Raw genomic sequence first — 18,242 nt, forward strand, 5'->3', positions numbered from 1 at the left:
ACCAAACAGTCCTTGGCCATTACTGACTTCTATAGTAGGATTTTTTGTGTAAATGTTTTTGTTCTGTTGAACACAAAAGAAGATACTTTAAAGAATACAGTAGTTCTGGGGCACTTCTAATTTTTCCTACTATGGTAGTCAATGGTGCCCAGGAACTGTTTGATTTCAAGCTTTCTTCCAAATATCTTTCTCTGTGTTCATCAGAACAAATAAATCTATACAGATTTGAGTGTATACAGTAAATTATGAGAGTGCGAGTAAATTATGACAGAACACATTTTTTGGGTGAACTGTTCCTTTAAATAATAAAGTATCAAAATTCAATATTCTGTCACATACTTTATATTGTACATTTTTCTAGATTTAAAGCGATTATTCACACGTCAATACCCCACCAATCACAGTCTTGGAACTCCTTAAATATAAATAATTTTGCAACGTCATGCGTAACAAGCAGAGAAGTGCAAACCAATATCTGTGATGGGTAAGAAATCATCCACTGCATTTTTGTGCCCCAATGCTCTGCAGCAATGTGAACTGCACTGCAACATGAGTACAGACATGCCAGCAACATAGGGAGACAGTCTGCTCAGTGACAGGCCTGTGACACAAAAGGCCACCTGAAGGATCTCAGGTCAAACAGTGGGAAGAAGGTCAGAGTTCAATTCAGAGTCAGTAGTGGAAAATATCTAAAAAATGACATTGAGAGACAAAGGCAAAAACAGGAGTTCTGGAGCTTGGGTGTCAGTTGTAACTGCTCAATTTACAACGTGTTGGAATGACTAAATATGTGCAGAACTCCTGTGAGGGTCTCCTCCCGTCTACCATCCCTGAAATAAACACAAAAATCGAGACACAAAGGCAAAAACAGGAGTTCTGGAGCTTGGGTGTCAGTTGTAACTGTTCAACTTACAACGTGTTGGAATGACTAAATATGTGCAGTAATCCTGTGAGGGTCTCCTCCCGTCTACCATCCCTGAAATAAACACAAAAATCCAACAATCGAGTTGAGCCGCTGCTGGTCTGCGTCACACCAATCTATTTATACAAGACACCCACAACTGCTGCTCAATCTACAGTTACACAAGACCCAAAAGGACCACTGCCCCCCCAGACACTTATAACTGGGAGTAGTGCTATTGTAACACCTAGATAACAATAGCGCAAGCGTGGAAAGTGTGGAAATGTGCGTACATTTTGCTAAAAGACACAGAGTTTTCAAGAAGCAAACAGAGAACATCACCAGTTTGAAAATATTTTGGGTCTGAAAAATGGAGTACAAGTGAACTATAGGTAGAAAGACATTCTTAACTGTGGAGTGCTTAATAATATGTATGGAATTAAATAATGATTTTAATATGATAAAAAAGTGTGAAACATGAAAGTATCAATGTGAGAAATTGTTGCAGTGTGTAATGGATGGATTAGCTGAATATATGATGGGCCAAAGGTCAAAGTGCAAAGTACAAAACAGCAGCTGAAAATAAAACACAAGGCAATGAGAAGTAAAAGGCGGTGGCACATCATATAAGAAATTAATGAACATGAGGTGTGAATAAGAGGAGTGGCTAAAGGAAAATAATGTTTCTGGGTATTTACTTACTTTATCTCTGGTCTGATTGCACATTATGTTTAGTACATTTCTATATATTTTGCGACATCGTACAACAAGAATAAGCACCTGCAAGGGCATCACACACTTGTTTTGTTGTTTTTTGGGAGGGCAACAGTGGCAATCCTGAGTGGTATCCTAGACATAAAAAGGACCAAAAAACAAGCAGCAAAACTAAAGTTTTATAAAAACAAAAACATCGCTGCTGTCCTACTGAAACCTCTATATTTTGCGATTTTTCTTTTTTGCCATAAATCATTATTATTAGTCACACTTTATGTTTGTCACTGGGTTTTGCCAATATTTAACCAATAAAAAGTATTAAGGTGGTTGTCAACTTTGACAACACAGTATTTAATCAGTTAAAAAGTCCAGTGTTTGGACATTCAAGGTTTTGGAAGGACAGCGACGAAATTGACGTTGTGTAAAAAAAGGCATTATCAGCATATAGCATGATTCTTAATGTATCATTTGCTTATATTTTTCTTCACATATGCAAACTCGTAAACATTAGGCTGGTTTTCTTCCATGATTTGGAGGGGCAATACATATGAATCTCAGTCCATTTATTCAAACTCTATCAAGAAAATAAATACAAATAGATGCTGCAGACTATTTTAATACTTTTATCAGAATGCAATCACATTTGTCTCTATTTCCCACCATCTCTATCCTAACTTAGCCTTCTTTCTCTCACTCTCTCTCCTTCTTCTTCATTACAGTCTCTAGATAATTAATCCTCTGACTATTTTACAGCACGTGTTTGAAGTCCTGTTTTACCCTCACACACGTTTGCTATAGGTGCTCATCCTGGGTGCTAATCCTCTCTGAGCAATGAAGAATGAGACACTTACAGTCTATATTCTCATATTGTATACATTCACATCATAAAGACCCTTTTAATGTAGTGTATAGATGTTTTTTCCCAGCACCACATTATTATAAAAAATCTGAAAACATTTTAATCCCTCTAAAAGCCTTACCACTTGGCCATCCCACATCAGCAACATCAACATCCCTAAACAATTTGAGCTATCACTCAACCCCTCGCGCCTTCCTCCCCCCCACCATACCAACACCCCAATTCCCCATTCACCACCTCCGTCCTCCTGTTGGTGCATGTTATGTTCCAAAAACAGCCCCCAATTTCGACCCGGCTTTCAAGGCTGTTCACCCCCACTGCAGTTGTTGTCCAATTGCTCCAATCAGACCCCTTCCCCTGTCATGAGGGCTCGCCCCTTCCTTACTATATTCGTCTTTTCTCCGCCAATAGGGGGCCTCCCATGGGTGTGACCTAGGCGATGGTCTCTCCGGTGTCTTTATAAACTCTACGGTGATGGGTGAAAGTTTGCACTTTCTGTCAACCCTGCACTCCAGAGAGAGGAGAGAGAGAGGCAGCGAGAGGGGAGAGATAATCAGGGGACGATCTGTTAAGTCCCTATCCTACACTTTTAAATAGTGTTGGTAGGTACTACCTTTACTACTTTGTAGTTAACGGGATCATAGGTTTCACAGTTTCACTTGAAAGCCTTAAAAGAGGATTTTCCCTGGGAATTCGACTTACCTACATTTGTTTTGTTGTTTTCTTAAAGCCTCCCCTGTTGAGCAGGCAGAATGGAGAACGCACACTCTAAAGAGCCGGCGGAATGCCTGGCCTACTTCAGCGTGAGTGAGAGCACAGGCCTTAGCCAAGACCAGGTGAAGAAAAACCAGGCCAAGTACGGATTCAATGGTGAGGAAACCTGGACGCATGGCTGGAGGCTTGAACTGTAGTGGGGAAAGATGGAGTGACACAGCGAATAGATATATTTTATTACAATGATTGGTAGGGTGGATGAATTACATGCATAAATACATCCAAATATAGTTACATATTTTGTCAAACAAGTGTTTGGAGAGTAAATATTTTCCAATATCCTTGAATTTTTTCATATGACAAGTATTTGCATATTTGTGCACAGAGAAGAGCAGCACAGTGTTAAACACTCCTAATATGTGTTTCATACTTGCATGTAAACCAAGCATAATGTTCATATTGCACATATTAAGCAGGTAAAAGAAAGGGATATAAAATTCGAAGAAGAGAACGTACAAAAAAATGTAACAGCTGACAAACAGGGGCCATTTTAAACCTACAAGGTCAAACAGCAAATCTGTAGATTGCATTACTGTCTAATCACTTAAGTACACATACATAAATTCAGTTAATTTTAGTTTGTAAAATATTATACAGTTATTGACTACTAGTAAAGTTTTATTTCATAAATTCCCTCAAGTGTATATTGGCGTTATGATGATTGGGACGAAAGTATTGATGGATGATTCTAACAGTTCTGTTTTCCCTCATCTTCTCTAATGATCTTGCCAATGGGTCCTAACTGACCAATCACAGAGCTGCCCGCCGAGGAGGGTAAGTCTTCAATCTACTGTTTAATAGCTCATTGTAAAAAGACATCTAGAATTATTTTACAAATAATGAAAAAACAATCTTTACGTAGTTACTTTCATTTTCTTGAATGGCCATGTTTGCTGAACGGTTACATGGGATGAATGAACTTAAACAACTAGGGTACCCATGAAATCTTAAAAACTCTTTCTTTCTCAGGTAAAAGCATCTGGGAGCTGGTGGTTGAGCAGTTTGAAGATCTTTTGGTCAGGATCCTGCTGTTGGCTGCCTGCATCTCTTTTGTAAGTAGATGCTCAATGTACTATTTTTTATCTGAAGGGTAAGACGGGCACAAGGCCGCAGGTCAAAGGTTGACCCGTAATAGCTGTGATATTCTTTAAAGGGTACATGGTTTCGTTTGAGGGTGCATACAGTGCGTTGTAACGAATGTGAAGGACAGGGACACATTTGCCACATTCCCATCCGTCCCTGTCAATCAAGTTAAACATTTACCCTTCAGTAACCCTTTAGGGTATATAAGGGGTATACTCCAGCTCATAACTATGCCGGGAAGTATGGAACACGTTTGAACAGTGTTCGCAAACAATTATACAGAAATGTAGTTCTTGAAACTCGAGTCCACACCACTTGCATAAAGCATGAATCTCTTTAGCTCTTTCCTTCTTTCTTTGCTTTTTAAATCTGTTTTGGAAAAAAATGAAGCAGACGTCATTAGTTCAGCTGTTTTGTTCAGCCCTGTAACATCACACCTGCCATTATGGCCATAGAAGGCCAGGGCAAAAGCTCTGAAGAGGAGCAAGGACAAGAAAAAAAGAGTGAAAGAACAAGAGAGTGGGAGAGATTTAGACAGAGAGAGGAAACGAGTGTTATTTTAAGGTGGTCTTAAACCAATCCAAGAAACCGAATCCACCCAAAGGTCAGAGATGGATGGAATGAAATACAGTTCAGTAGAGTGACAGAGAAGGTGAAGGAGAGAAAGACACACAGCGGGTGTTAACGTGCCATAAATCGAGAGATGTGTGCACACATGTGAGAATTACTAGAAGAGGATCAGCTGTACCATAACTCATGTACAGATGAAGAAGGGAGGCACATTCTAAAATATGACAAGAGAAAACACACACGCTGATTCATTGTCTATAAAACAATCTGTTTCATAATCAGTGGCTTAGAATTTTTAATAAACCTATTCTTTATTGACTTTTGAATTTTATGACTCCAACTCACTTGGCTCTCTCTGTCCATCAGGTTCTGGCCTGGTTTGAGGAAGGCGAGGAAACCGTCACTGCCTTTGTCGAACCTTTTGTCATCCTTCTTATCCTTATCGCCAACGCTGTGGTCGGAGTGTGGCAGGTGAATATAAAAATGATATTATTATACATTAAATTAATTATGTGAATTTTATATTATATTAAACTCATATTTATTACAATTTAAAAAACTGAAAAAAAACACATTTCAAAATTTCTTCTACACATGCCCAAAATAATTAAAGATAGTGATGTTATCCAAGATATATTTTTTTAATAAATAAATTATATTGTCAGTGAAATTCATTTAATTTGATTTATTTTGTGTTTACCCCTTTTTTATGTCCAATGCCTCATAGTGTCTCTTAAAAGAACAGTTCACCCAAAAATGGTCCCCATTGATTTTCCATAGTAGGAATAAAAAGTACTATAGTCAAGTCATTGAGTGAACTATTCCTTTATGGCAAAACTTTAAACAGGATCTGATTATTTACAATATATCATTTGAAGCATCATATATCATTAACACAATATTGTGTTATATAGTATCATGGTTATTGTCATAACTGGTATAATTTTACACCCCCCTAATATTAACAGTTTAAAATTAAAAGGTTTTCTATGTCACGGTCTTTCTATGTCTGTTGCTGCATGGGATTGTGAGTGGAAACCATATACAATTTCAAATGTTTACCAAGCAACACATTTTTTGAGGCAACTATAACAATTAACAATGAATTATAGTAGAACTCCTACCAGAGCTGTGGAAACTATATCAGAGGTTAAAGGTTGTTAACTCTAAGGGCCTCAAAAGATTGAGCAAAAATACGAGAAGCTGATCAGGTTTCGAGGGTCTGCGGGACAGCAGTCATTTGGAAAGTATGCAGACCCCTTGAAGGAGAGGGTCTACAAGGTGTAAAGTCCTATGGGGAACAGGCACTGATGTAGACATTTGTTTCCACAGGAGCGCAATGCGGAGAGTGCCATTGAGGCTCTGAAGGAATACGAGCCCGAGATGGGAAAAGTCTACCGCACTGACAGAAAGAGTGTACAGATGATTAAAGCCAGAGAGATCGTTCCTGGAGACATCGTGGAAGTGTCAGGTGATGATTATAGTGTGTCAGTTGAACATTTGTAGCACTGAACAATCCCACAATGCTCTAGGACACCAGAATAGCACAATGGTCAGAGAACAGAAATGCAGAGTAAGCGAAACCTTCAAGCCAACTGTTACACTGTGTGGACACAATGTCCAAGCGAAATAAGTAACAAGACACGTGTTGCGTGACAGGATGGGACTATATGGGTCTTCTGACCTTGAGGACGTGTGAGCGTCCTTTTAAGGAAACGATGAGGTGGCGTTACAGCCGGAGCAAGAATATGGAGTAATAGGATCAGAAAAGCCCAAAGAACCCGAGAGAGCGCAGGCAAAGAAAAGCTTGTATATAAATACAACCCAGCACCTGTCTTGTACTTGCTCGCCCCCTCTCTCTTTCTATTCTCTACTCTTCCACCTGTTCCTTCCTCATCACTAATTTTTTCTTTCCGAGCCACTTGTTTACAGCTTGCTGGAGGGCAACTTGTCCTTGCTCTTTGTGTATTATTTTACATGCATTTGTTTATTGAGCCGTCTCTTAATATTTTTATTGACAGACTAATAAACAGTAGTGAGTGGATAGGTGAATTATCACATTATAAAAACTAAGAAACAAAATTTCATAGTTCACCCAAAAATGGAAATGCAGTCATCATTTACTCACCCGTCATAAAAAAGCAGAACACAAAAGAACACACAACGTTGTTAACTGACACTCATTTATGTGCATTGGTTTTGTGGGCATACAATGTAAGTCAATGGGTGCTGGTGTTTTTCGGTTACCAATTTTCTTCAAAATATCTTCTTTTGTCTTCTACGGAACAGAAATAAAGTCATACAGGTTGACAAGGGTGATTAAATGATGACAAAATAAAAATTTGGGGGTGAACTCTCCCTTCAAATAAATTATTTAAAAAAAAAACACATTAAGAATGATTAATGTGCACTTTTAAGATTTTTGATTTATTTTAGCCAGTCAAAAATATTATTTGTAATATAAAAAAAATATTTAGTATCAATATTGTCAATTCTTAGTGTCTCTTTGTTAGGTTGAGATAGTTTGTTTACGTTACATTTATGCCTGTGTTTAATGCTGCTTTTATGTGTGTAGTTGGTGATAAAGTCCCTGCTGATATCAGAATCACTGCCATCCGCTCCACAACCCTGCGTGTGGACCAGTCTATCCTCACTGGTTAGTCTCAGAACTAATACTGTCAGTTACCACAGATTCAGACATATCTTTTTTTAAGAAAACAAAGAATTAAAAAATTAGAAAATATCTCAATAACTTTCCTTTTCTCAATCTCTGTATTCTGTTTATCTCAGGTGAGTCCGTAAGCGTGATCAAACACACAGACGCCGTTCCTGACCTCAGGGCTGTCAACCAGGACAAGAAGAACATGCTTTTCTCTGTAAGTTTTTCTTTTACCTCTACTCTCAAAAACACGAAAAAGAGTTAACCAACCTCTTTCTTTTCCAGGGCACAAACATCGCTGCTGGCAGAGCCGTCGGAGTTGCGGTCGCCACCGGCGTCTCCACTGAGATTGGTAAGATCCGTGATCAGATGGCTGCCACCGAGCAGGAGAAGACCCCCCTGCAGCAGAAGCTGGACGAGTTCAGCGAGCAGCTCTCCAAAGTCATCTCCCTCATCTGCGTGGCTGTCTGGCTCATCAACATCGGACACTTCAACGACCCCGTCCACGGAGGCTCTTGGATCCGCGGTGCTGTGTACTACTTCAAGATCGCTGTGGCCCTCGCTGTGGCCGCCATCCCTGAGGGTGAGAACACGAAAATAACATGTCTGCTTTTGGCAGATACTTAAACTTTTGTTTTGTTTTCTTAACGTGTTTAAAACTAACCTCAGTTTCTGTCGTTCTTTTTGAACAGGTCTGCCTGCTGTCATCACTACCTGCCTGGCTTTGGGAACCCGCCGTATGGCTAAGAAAAATGCCATTGTCCGCTCTCTCCCCTCTGTAGAAACTCTGGGCTGCACTTCTGTCATCTGCTCAGACAAGACTGGCACCCTCACCACCAACCAGATGTGTGTTACAAAGGTTTGTGAGAGGGTCACAGAATTACATGGACACATTTTTAAGACACATTTCATTTCAAGTCAAATGTATTACAGTCTTTCACTACAACCATTCTACACTGGTTTAAGCATCCCTCTCTATATTTCTAGATGTTTGTCATTGAGAGGGTGGAAGGTGAATCTGTGACCCTTGACCAGTATGACATCTCTGGCTCCAAGTACACCCCTGAGGGAGATGTGTAAGTAAAGCCATACTAAACATATAACACACTCTCCGCAGTATGTAAATAAGCACCAACCACAGACTTTTATGATGTTTTTAACTAAAGTAAACTAAACCTAAACTTTTTTCTTTGCCTTATAGTACTAAGAGTGGACTTCCCGTCAAGTGCGGCCAGTATGACGGCCTTGTTGAACTGGCAACCATTTGCGCCTTGTGCAATGACTCTTCTTTGGACTACAATGAGGTAAACAAATCTTTCATCTGTTTCTCAAGCTCTTTTTGTCCTAGTTTCTCATTCTTTGCAGAAATAACTAAATGTTCTCTCTTGGTTTTCATTATGATGACTTGTTCAGTCTAAAGGAATCTATGAGAAGGTCGGTGAGGCCACAGAGACTGCCCTGTGCTGCCTGGTGGAAAAGATGAACGTGTTCAACACCGATGTCCGTGGTCTGTCCAAGGTGGAGAGGGCCAACACATGCTGCTCTGTAAGTATTTCAGTGTTTCAGCTGTAAGTTCATGTGGGTACAATTTCATTGCAATCCTTGGAATGAATTGCAATGCCACAAGAAATCTCCAATATACAAAGAGATTCTTTAAAGGAAATATTTTGGATGGATAGTTTGCAATAGCCCTGTTCTTTTGGTTACATTTTAATAATTCCATATTGGACATTTTTTAATATTCATCTTCTTTTGGTTTCCTAGGTCGTCAAGCAGCTGATGAAGAAAGAATTCACTCTTGAGTTCTCCCGTGACAGGAAGTCTATGTCCGTCTACTGCTCCCCCGCTAAGGCCTCCAAGGCCCCTGTTGGAAACAAGATGTTTATCAAGGTCAGGACCACCCCAAAAGGCTTCCTAAGAAAAATAAGATCCTTTACATAGAATCTAAAGCACAAAATCACTATTCTGTTGTAGGGTGCTCCTGAGGGTGTGATTGACAGGTGTGCCTATGTGCGTGTTGGCACCACCCGTGTCCCCCTGACTGGACCAGTTAAGGATAAGATCATGTCTGTCATCAAGGAATGGGGAACTGGCCGCGATACCCTGCGTTGTCTGGCTCTGGCAACCCGTGACAACCCTCTGAAAACAGAGGAGATGAATCTGGAAGACTCCACCAAGTTTGTTGACTATGAGGTATCTAAAATGTGAAAGATCCCTACTAACTTGACATCATCAAGATAAGCAGTTAATAGTATTTTAAGGTGAACAATGACAGAGGCACTCCACTAAGATAAAACATTATTGATTTACTTTTTGTTCCTTGTTCACAGACTGACCTCACCTTTGTGGGTTGTGTTGGTATGTTGGATCCCCCTCGTAAAGAGGTTGTTGGCTCCATTGAGCTCTGCAGGGCTGCTGGTATCCGTGTGATCATGATCACTGGTAAGTCATGTTCATCTCCAACTCCAAACCATCACACATACTCTTTTTAATCTTATTCTTGACACTCACAATCGCATTATAAATTGTCAGTGTTTGTATATGGACACACTACATAGTGTCAGTACTATACTTTAAGCCCTGTATTTTATAGACTTCAGAAGATGTAAAAACACTGGTCCAGAAGAACTTCCTGTTTAAATTTTTAACACTACACAAACACTTGAGTAAAATATAACCAACAGACTTTTTAAATAATTCAAAATGTTACACGAACCAGTGTTAAAAGTCCCCAGTTTCTACATATTGTGAAGTGGTCTGTAACTGTAGTGTTAGCTGTACCTACATGTACACAAAGTTATTCGACTGGCACAAAGCTTGTAAAACTTACGTATTATAATCAAAACTGCTTTCCAATAGGTGACAACAAGGGAACCGCCGTGGCTATCTGCCGTCGTATTGGCATCTTCACTGACGATGAGGATGTGACTGGCCGTGCCTTCACAGGCCGTGAGTTTGATGACCTGCCATTGCCCCAGCAGAGAGAAGCCGTGCGTAAGGCCTGTTGTTACGCCCGTGTCGAGCCCTCACACAAGAGCAAGATCGTTGAGTTCCTGCAGGGATTTGATGAGATCACTGCCATGGTAAGAGAAAAAGAGCATACGACACGAGAACCAAATGTAACCTTAATGCTTACCGTTTTATATGTAAAAATCCCTCCCCTTCTTCTTGACCTCCATCAGACTGGTGATGGTGTGAATGATGCTCCTGCTCTGAAGAAGGCAGAGATTGGCATTGCCATGGGCTCTGGCACTGCTGTTGCCAAGTCAGCCTCTGAGATGGTCCTGGCTGATGACAACTTCTCCTCAATTGTGGCCGCCGTCGAGGAGGGAAGAGCCATTTACAACAACATGAAGCAGTTCATCCGCTACCTCATTTCCTCCAACGTCGGAGAGGTTGTGTGGTGAGACAATCTATTCCTAACACACACACACACATTAATTATTAAATCTTATGAAGCTCTACCTTTAGAGAATCTAGTTTTACCGCTAAACTGTCTTCGTCTTCTTCAGTATCTTCCTGACTGCTGCTCTTGGCCTGCCCGAGGCTCTGATCCCCGTTCAGCTGCTCTGGGTAAACTTGGTAACTGATGGTCTCCCTGCCACTGCTCTGGGCTTCAACCCACCCGATCTGGATATCATGGGCAAGGCTCCTCGCTCTCCCAAGGAACCCCTCATCTCTGGATGGCTCTTCTTCAGATACCTGGCCATTGGAGGTATGCTTACTCATCTGATATAAAACGCAGTATCAATGCATATACTTTATATACATAGGTTTAGTTAACGCTATAAGATTATCCAAATTTAGTCCACATCAGCAAAGACATCTCTGTTATTAAGGTTACGTTGGAGCTGCAACTGTCGGCGCTGCTGCCTGGTGGTTCCTGTACTGTGATGAAGGCCCAATGGTCTCCTTCTACCAGCTGGTTAGAATTTAACATCTGTTAATGCATCGGAGTGTAGCTAATGCTAAAATTCTATATATGCCACAATAAGGCAATAATGATATAAACAATTCTTTGTCTCTCAGTCCCACTTCATGCAGTGCACAGCTGACAATGAAGACTTTGCCGGCATTGAATGTGAGGTGTTTGAAGCCGCTCCCCCCATGACCATGGCTCTGTCCGTGCTGGTCACCATCGAGATGTGCAATGCCCTCAACAGGTGGGTACCTGTGCTCCATATAATTCAACATCTTAAAATATGCGAATAGCTGTTTGGTAATGCTGATGGTAACGTGTGTGCAGCTTGTCCGAGAATCAATCTCTGCTGCGTATGCCGCCATGGAGCAATCTGTGGCTGGTGGGAGCCATGACTCTCTCCATGTCTTTGCACTTCATGATCATCTATGTTGACCCTCTGCCCGTAAGTACCAAATCCATCCAGCAACAAGAGCTTTATTTGTTATATGGTATTATGAACTGCTTTAATTTTTTTTTTACCTGTCAGTTCTTAACACGCTGCTAATCTGTTTTTGGTGTCTTCCTCTCAAACAGATGATCTTCAAGCTAACCCATCTCAACGTGGAACAGTGGATGGTGGTACTGAAGCTTTCATTCCCTGTCATTCTAATTGACGAGCTGCTCAAGTTTGTTGCTCGCAACTACCTGGAGCGTAAGAAACACTTTAACTTCACACAAATAAATTACGATTTTAAATTTTCTTTTCATTTTTTTATAATTTGTATTTTTACAGCAATATATTAAACTATATTAACTATATTAAAAGTAACAAATTTTTGTCAAGTAACAAATTTAAAACTACTTATCTTTTTATAACACGTTCTTAATTCCAATTTTCCTTTGCTGTTCTCACTTATTGACCTCCTGTCTTTTTATATTTACTCTTGGGTTTGAAATATTAATCTAAATATTCCTTCTCATCACTCCTTACTCAACCCCTTACTCAACCCCTCTTTATCTCATTCCAGCCTAATTCTGCACCCTTCCATATTCCTGTAACAAAACCAGGTATCCCACAATCCTAACTGTCTGTCCTTGCTTGTCTCCCTTTATTGTCTGTCAGTCTGAAAACTGTGCTGTTCTTAGACACCGAAGAAAACTGATTGACACTGTGTTTAGAAAGATAAATATTTCTGGATACGATTCTAATTTGAGTAGTTGTTTTATTCATATGTGGTTTGAGATCATTAAAACTGTGTTTGGAAAAGCGGAAATACAGTTTAGATAGCCTGATCAGTTTCAAATAGTATTTGTATGATATGGGATGCTACGTGACTGTAACATCACACAAATAGAATAGGATCATGAATTCACTGTATTTATTAAATAAGTAGTAAATATAATTTTATATGAGCAAGTGGTTTCAAACAAATATGCATGAGTGTGTAAATAGTACAATAGCACCCGATGCTTATGCTGTCTGACAGCAAGACTGATATCAGATAACCTGACTGATCTGATACCATGACTTACAAAAAACAAAACATCCGAATTCTGTTATTTTAAAGAGACTTACCAGATTTGGTTTACACAGAAATATTTTAAAAAACTGGTAAATATTCTATTTAGTTACATTTGAAAGATACCTGAAGTATTTTATTTATTTATTTAATACTTTTATTTTATGAATTATATGAACAGATCCCATCTCATTTCACATACTTACTTCAACAGTGAAAGACGAGAATCTAGTGTCCAAAAAGTGGGACTGAAAAACTGAAGATATGAGGAAGTACATCAACACTCCGAAAGAAAAATAAATTATGCCAGGAGTGAATCAATGTGAATCAGTGAAAACAACAAAGAAAAATGTGCAACCTTACAAAAGAAAGGAAAAAACTATTTAAGTATTATGTATATGTATTAAGACTTAATTTAATAAATATTGTTATGGACAGTATATTCTAATGATAATGCTATTCTTAAAATAAAGATGTGTATTTAAGAGTGTGGTCTTTTACATTATGTTATTTCATCTTACGCTATCTCAATCAAACACAACACACTCAGGTTTGTTATCGTTCATTACATGTATTAAAATTCCCGGACAGGGATTATTTTAAACCAGGACTTGGACTCATTTCTTAAAACAAACCCTTAAAATATGTGCATCTTGAGACAAAACAATCACACTGACATATTTTAAGATCTGTCAGAGCAAGTTCTTTTTAATCAAGACACCTTTTACATTTAAGTTAGTCTAGGACTAGGCTTAAACTCTGTCCGGGAAACCACCCCTTAGTTTTTTCAGATCATTAACAGAAAAATTATCTTACACTACTCACTGGCTCATACCAAACTACCATTACAGTATTTGCTTCCTTCATTTGCTGGTGAAAGTAACCAAGTAATATATCAGTCCGTGTGCTTTAGGAAAGCCAACAGTATATCATGGTGATAAAAATTACACTACAATATCGTCAAGTCTAGTATAGACAGTAGTCAGTGTATTAACATTTCACACTATTCAAGTATTAGCAAAACCAGATTCAACATGATTATAAGCTTAGCTCGTATGGTTTGAGTTCATTAGAAGCTTTTGTTGAACCATGAGAGCAGGACTGGCCATTTACTTCATCATTTCACTTTGAGGGTAGCCCACCTCAACTTGGTCCTTTCTGAGGACCTCCTATCTACCCACCAGAGTCTCTTCACTTTGGTCTTCCTTTATTGTTTCATGTGGCATCTTTATTTGAATCCGTATCTTCTTCAATTGCCTCCCCTAAAATGTGCTTGACCTGGTTCAATGACTCGGCTTGTCGAATCTGCTCCAGTTTCACCTGAGAATGCAGAGAGATCAAAAGTAAAAAAAGCTACTTACAAAGCTTCTTTTTTTATTTAGGAATTTACAGTGCAGTACCTGCAGTGACTGGGACAGCTGGACAAAATCCTTTTGCACAGTCTGACTGGTGTCTAGCTGAGTGTGCAGACTAATCACCTGACTGCGCGACTCTAAAAACTGCTGTTGCAACACAGTCTGAAAGAAAGAGGGAAATGACAGTAAATAACACTGACTACACAAACAATTTACCCCACCACACACATTTACCTTCTCTCGGATGAGCGTTTTATTTTCTTTCTGAAGGTGAGAGAGCGCCACCCGCAGCCCTTCCACCTCTACGCGACACTCCTGCAGCTTGGCATCCAACTACAGAGAGATGCAACAATGGCCATGTTTTAAATAAAATATTAACTAATCCATACTACACAGTAAACATTTTAAACTGTATCAAGCTACATTCTTGTCCATTTATAATCTCATAACATTTTTGTTTTTATTTGATTTATTTGCATACATTTCACCAATAAGAAAGCTAAAAAAAGCTATCGGTAAAAAAGCAAAAATGTATATATTTCTTTGTATTTTGAGCACCTTACACAAGAACTTAGAACTAGCAAAAGAAACACACGCAAAGACTTGTACAAAGCCAGCTAGTACCACAATTAAAAATGTAAAAAAATATAAATAAAAGCATGCATACTTTTTCTTTTTGGCTTTGAATGCGGTCCGCCTCTACTTTCAGGGTTGCAAGCTTGACTGAGGGACAGAGAGACTGATTTTAAACATTAACATTTATGGCATAATATTCATTAGATGCTAGTTGGAAAAGCTAGTACACTAAAGAAAGTAAACACTGACTGCTTTTTTTAGGTATGGCAAAAAATTGCTGACCTCCAAAATACCTAAATACTTACATTACATGCACCTAATAACCAGATTATTAGATGCATTGTATGACTGAACAAAAGTATAAATGACTTACCTTCAACAACCTCTGGAGGAACAAACATGCAGAGAGAAAAAAAATGGGTAAATACGTAAGAACCACATGGTCATTGCAGAGACAAAACAATGAGGCTATATTGTCTACAAGAAGTTAAAGTACAATTTATTCCACTTTATACAGTGAGAATAATATTTAGTAAGAGATTGACAGACCGCTCTCTTCTGTGCGTGTCTCCAGCTGCTCCTGTAGGTTCACGATTTCAATACGAAGCCTCTCCTCACAGTGAGCCGCCTGCATATAGAAACGCAAGCTTAGTCCACTCGTGCACACTTTAGTCAAATCCACTCGTAAACATACACTCATAGTGGGTTGTACCTGTAATGTTGGACTCAGGGTATCTTCAGTACTTTCATCAATCTCACAATCTTCACCTTTCAACTTGGAGAGCTCATTACAAACTCTCTTCTGTGAGTAAGACAGCTCTGTCTAGGTGAAAAAGACATGCAGATGTGCAAATTGTTAGTGGTCATAATCAGGTTTTATATTCTTAGCGAATGCTGATCTGTGATGGACTGGTTATCTGCTACTCACCAATCTGCTCTGAACGGCACTTTGCGACTGGTTAAAAGATTTCTGTATGTCTTGGAGGAGGGCTTCAGATGTTTGCACCTGAGACTGAAGCACTGACAACTGAAAACAAACACAAAAACGTGTAAGGGGTAACAGTATAGCAATGTTTTTCTTGCATGTTCAGGCATTTAGAAGAACATGAAGTCACAATGGAGAACACCCTTGAAATTTCAGTTCAGTTTCTGTACCTGTTTTTGGGTCTCTATGCTTTGCACACTGAGTTCTCTCTCCAGCTCAGCTTTCTGCTTTCTAAGCTCTGTCACCTCCTCTTTGAGCTCTTCAAGCTGAAAACACCACATTGCATTGATATCAATGACCTCTATATATTCACAACAGTTGAAGTATGAAACATACTGACCTGTGTTTGCAGTTTGTCCCAGTCCACATACGAGACCAGCCTGTGCCCTGGTGGTAGCAGGTAGATCGCTTCAGGCACCAGCGTTCCTGTGGAAACAATAGAGGCGGTGTCATCCTGAGGGGGCTGATGCCTGGGCAAAGACGGTGTGTCCAGAGAGAAGGATGAGAGGGAGGCAGAATCACAGTGAGGGGGGAAATAGTCCATCATGAATCCTGTTGTCTCTGTATCTGATGTCTCTGCCAGCAGCTCCAGTGGATCAGAGTCTGAGCCCGTGCTCTCAGGGTCAGTGCCCTGTGGAGGTGAAGAGCCGCCCTGTAGTGCTTCATTGGGGAGAAAGGAAGCCTCCACTTTGCCCTTTTTGAAGCCACCCTACATGCACAAAGAAATGAGGATGTGAGAGGAAAAGCGAGAGAGGAACTTAACCATTTATCTTTCAAATGAACTACATTCAAAATGAAAAGAATGATACATGACACGAAAAAACACTCAATGACTACAAACCTTGCTGTCATGGTCCCTAGCTTTTCTCCATTGGGCACGCTCAGACTGAAGAGCAGATATTCTGGCTTCATACTGAGCAGCGGTTTCTGAAATGGTAAAAAACATGTTCCTGGCTTTACTCCGCAGAATGTGAATAATTTACCAGGGCACTGATAACTTTTTGGCATTGTTACAAATCCCTTTCTCACATTATGCATGTAAAACAGGTTGCATGATGCTCGGGCCCCTCCAAACAAGAATTCATCATTAGTTCACTATACTCCTTTGACCTTTCTTACGTCTTACCTCTCAGAGCCTCCTGGAATGACTGAATCTCCTGGTCACATTGTTTCTGCAGTTCCTGCAGCTCCTCCTGTTTGCTGAGCTCGCAGATCCTCGCCACACCCTGCCAGTGTTCCAGCTGAGCTCTGCACTCGATTAGTTGGGTCTGGATATCTTCTTCAGATCCTACAGAGGGGAAACAGGACACCCATAACCCTGTTTGCTTCCTAATTCTCTTTCTTTAAAAAAATTATATTTAAATGGTTCATTTAGAAGGTGCACAAAAGAAAAGATCAAGAATAACTCCCTGCTTTATAAAAGTATCCATTAAAGTCTGAATAAGGGTCAGAAATAGGAGTATTTGTAGTGTGCATGTGTCAGTTCAGACTGCAAAACCTGACACATGACATCACAAAATTAAGTATTTACCCTAGAGGTAGAAAAGACACATGTTGATCGTTTGTGTTGCATTTTGTTTTTGTCTTTTAACAACAGAAGTAAGCATAATTCTTGGTTAGTCGTTGTGTCTACGATTCACTGCGGTCTGTTTATGTGGGCTGTATTAGGAGCAACTTGATCGTATGTGTACTCTGAGATCAGATTATCTACGATTATTTTACGATGTCGGACTCACTGCTCTAATGTGTTTATATCTAAGCAGACCTCGATATTTATACAAAACAATGTGCAGTGTAACATCTGTTCGTTTTTCATACCGTTGTTGTCTTCGCTGCGCGATAATGGCGTCTCCGACACCTCCATGGTTTAACGTCATTTGGCTCGATGAGATCCGTTCGTTTCGATATTCTTCCCTTCGCCCGCATCCGTCTTCCTTTTCCTGTCTGAGCCGCAGCAGGGTTGGCCTTCAACAAACCTACAAACTGCACCAGGAGTTCAGGAAACAACTTTCACCGGTTTAATCCAGAGGGTGTTACCTAACCACAATCTCGAGAGCCACATACACAGAGGCTGTGTCACGAAACCTTGCGAGCCACCTACATAGACAGCATGTATAAATGCCGACTAGACCGCTCGCTAGGATTTATCCACAGCCAGAGATAACGAGATATTTCGTCAATTGGTTATTTCAGTTGCGTAACTCAAATAGATGATTAAAAAAATTATACTCAAAATTCCATTACTATTATAGTTATTTCTACGTTACTATTCTGTGCTATTTTTGACGCTTCACGTGTATTTAATTGATTGCCATATTAATGAAGTAAAAACTGCACCGGATATT

At 39.7% G+C, this 18,242-nt stretch overlaps 2 protein-coding genes across 4 annotated transcripts; one reads left to right on the forward strand and one right to left on the reverse strand.

The window, feature by feature from the left end:
* Window positions 1-2,947: 2,947 nt before the first annotated feature.
* atp2a1 (ATPase sarcoplasmic/endoplasmic reticulum Ca2+ transporting 1) lies at window positions 2,948-13,582 on the forward strand. Of its 2 annotated transcripts, XM_079456504.1 has the most exons (25): window positions 2,963-3,076; window positions 3,205-3,344; window positions 4,005-4,022; window positions 4,218-4,300; window positions 5,268-5,372; window positions 6,234-6,372; window positions 7,477-7,557; window positions 7,692-7,777; window positions 7,846-8,143; window positions 8,253-8,419; window positions 8,548-8,636; window positions 8,762-8,864; window positions 8,974-9,105; window positions 9,325-9,450; window positions 9,535-9,753; window positions 9,891-10,002; window positions 10,420-10,643; window positions 10,743-10,963; window positions 11,073-11,275; window positions 11,400-11,485; window positions 11,590-11,723; window positions 11,807-11,924; window positions 12,056-12,173; window positions 12,490-12,529; window positions 13,196-13,470. In XM_079456504.1, the coding sequence occupies exons 2-24, from the start codon at window positions 3,227-3,229 to the stop codon at window positions 12,492-12,494; spliced, it is 2,985 nt and encodes a 994-aa protein (XP_079312630.1). In that variant the 5' UTR covers window positions 2,963-3,076; window positions 3,205-3,226; the 3' UTR covers window positions 12,495-12,529; window positions 13,196-13,470. The 2 variants fall into 2 exon arrangements, with proteins under 2 accessions (XP_079312629.1, XP_079312630.1); XM_079456503.1 differs by lacking the exon at window positions 12,490-12,529 and having other exon boundaries at window positions 2,948-3,076; window positions 13,196-13,582.
* On the reverse strand, window positions 12,667-18,241 carry rabep2 (rabaptin, RAB GTPase binding effector protein 2). 2 transcript variants are annotated; one of them, XM_079456505.1, is made up of 12 exons: window positions 17,716-17,948; window positions 17,024-17,185; window positions 16,739-16,824; window positions 16,238-16,606; window positions 16,068-16,163; window positions 15,841-15,939; window positions 15,625-15,735; window positions 15,462-15,540; window positions 15,004-15,059; window positions 14,571-14,669; window positions 14,382-14,498; window positions 12,667-14,301 (listed from the first exon to the last, which is right to left on the reverse strand). In XM_079456505.1, exons 1-12 carry the CDS (start codon window positions 17,759-17,761, stop codon window positions 14,197-14,199), a joined length of 1,425 nt encoding a protein of 474 aa, XP_079312631.1. In that variant the 5' UTR covers window positions 17,762-17,948; the 3' UTR covers window positions 12,667-14,196. The 2 variants fall into 2 exon arrangements, 1 of the variants encoding a protein (XP_079312631.1); XR_013786664.1 differs by having other exon boundaries at window positions 12,668-14,301; window positions 15,458-15,540; window positions 17,716-18,241.
* Between the last annotated feature and the right edge of the window lies 1 nt (window position 18,242).

Source organism: Barbatula barbatula (assembly GCF_947034865.1).
Source record: "Barbatula barbatula genome assembly, chromosome: 5".
NCBI classification, from domain to species: domain Eukaryota; kingdom Metazoa; phylum Chordata; class Actinopteri; order Cypriniformes; family Nemacheilidae; genus Barbatula; species Barbatula barbatula.

What these genes read in the sequence shown, in the direction of transcription:
- atp2a1 (XM_079456503.1), top strand. Translation starts at nt 3,227, where the DNA reads ATGGAGAACGCACACTCTAAAGAGCCGGCGGAATGCCTGGCCTACTTC. An exon ending in TGGCTGCCTGCATCTCTTTT is followed by an intron (nt 4,301 to 5,267) that starts GTAAGTAGATGC and finishes TCTGTCCATCAG; the next exon opens with GTTCTGGCCTGGTTTGAGGA. An exon ending in CCGTGTGATCATGATCACTG is followed by an intron (nt 10,003 to 10,419) that starts GTAAGTCATGTT and finishes GCTTTCCAATAG; the next exon opens with GTGACAACAAGGGAACCGCC.
- rabep2 (XM_079456505.1), bottom strand. Translation starts at nt 17,761, where the DNA reads ATGGAGGTGTCGGAGACGCCATTATCGCGCAGCGAAGACAACAACG. An exon ending in CCCTGAGTCCAACATTACAG is followed by an intron (nt 15,541 to 15,624) that starts GTACAACCCACT and finishes TTCTATATGCAG; the next exon opens with GCGGCTCACTGTGAGGAGAG. An exon ending in GACACGCACAGAAGAGAGCG is followed by an intron (nt 15,060 to 15,461) that starts GTCTGTCAATCT and finishes TCTGTCCCTCAG; the next exon opens with TCAAGCTTGCAACCCTGAAA.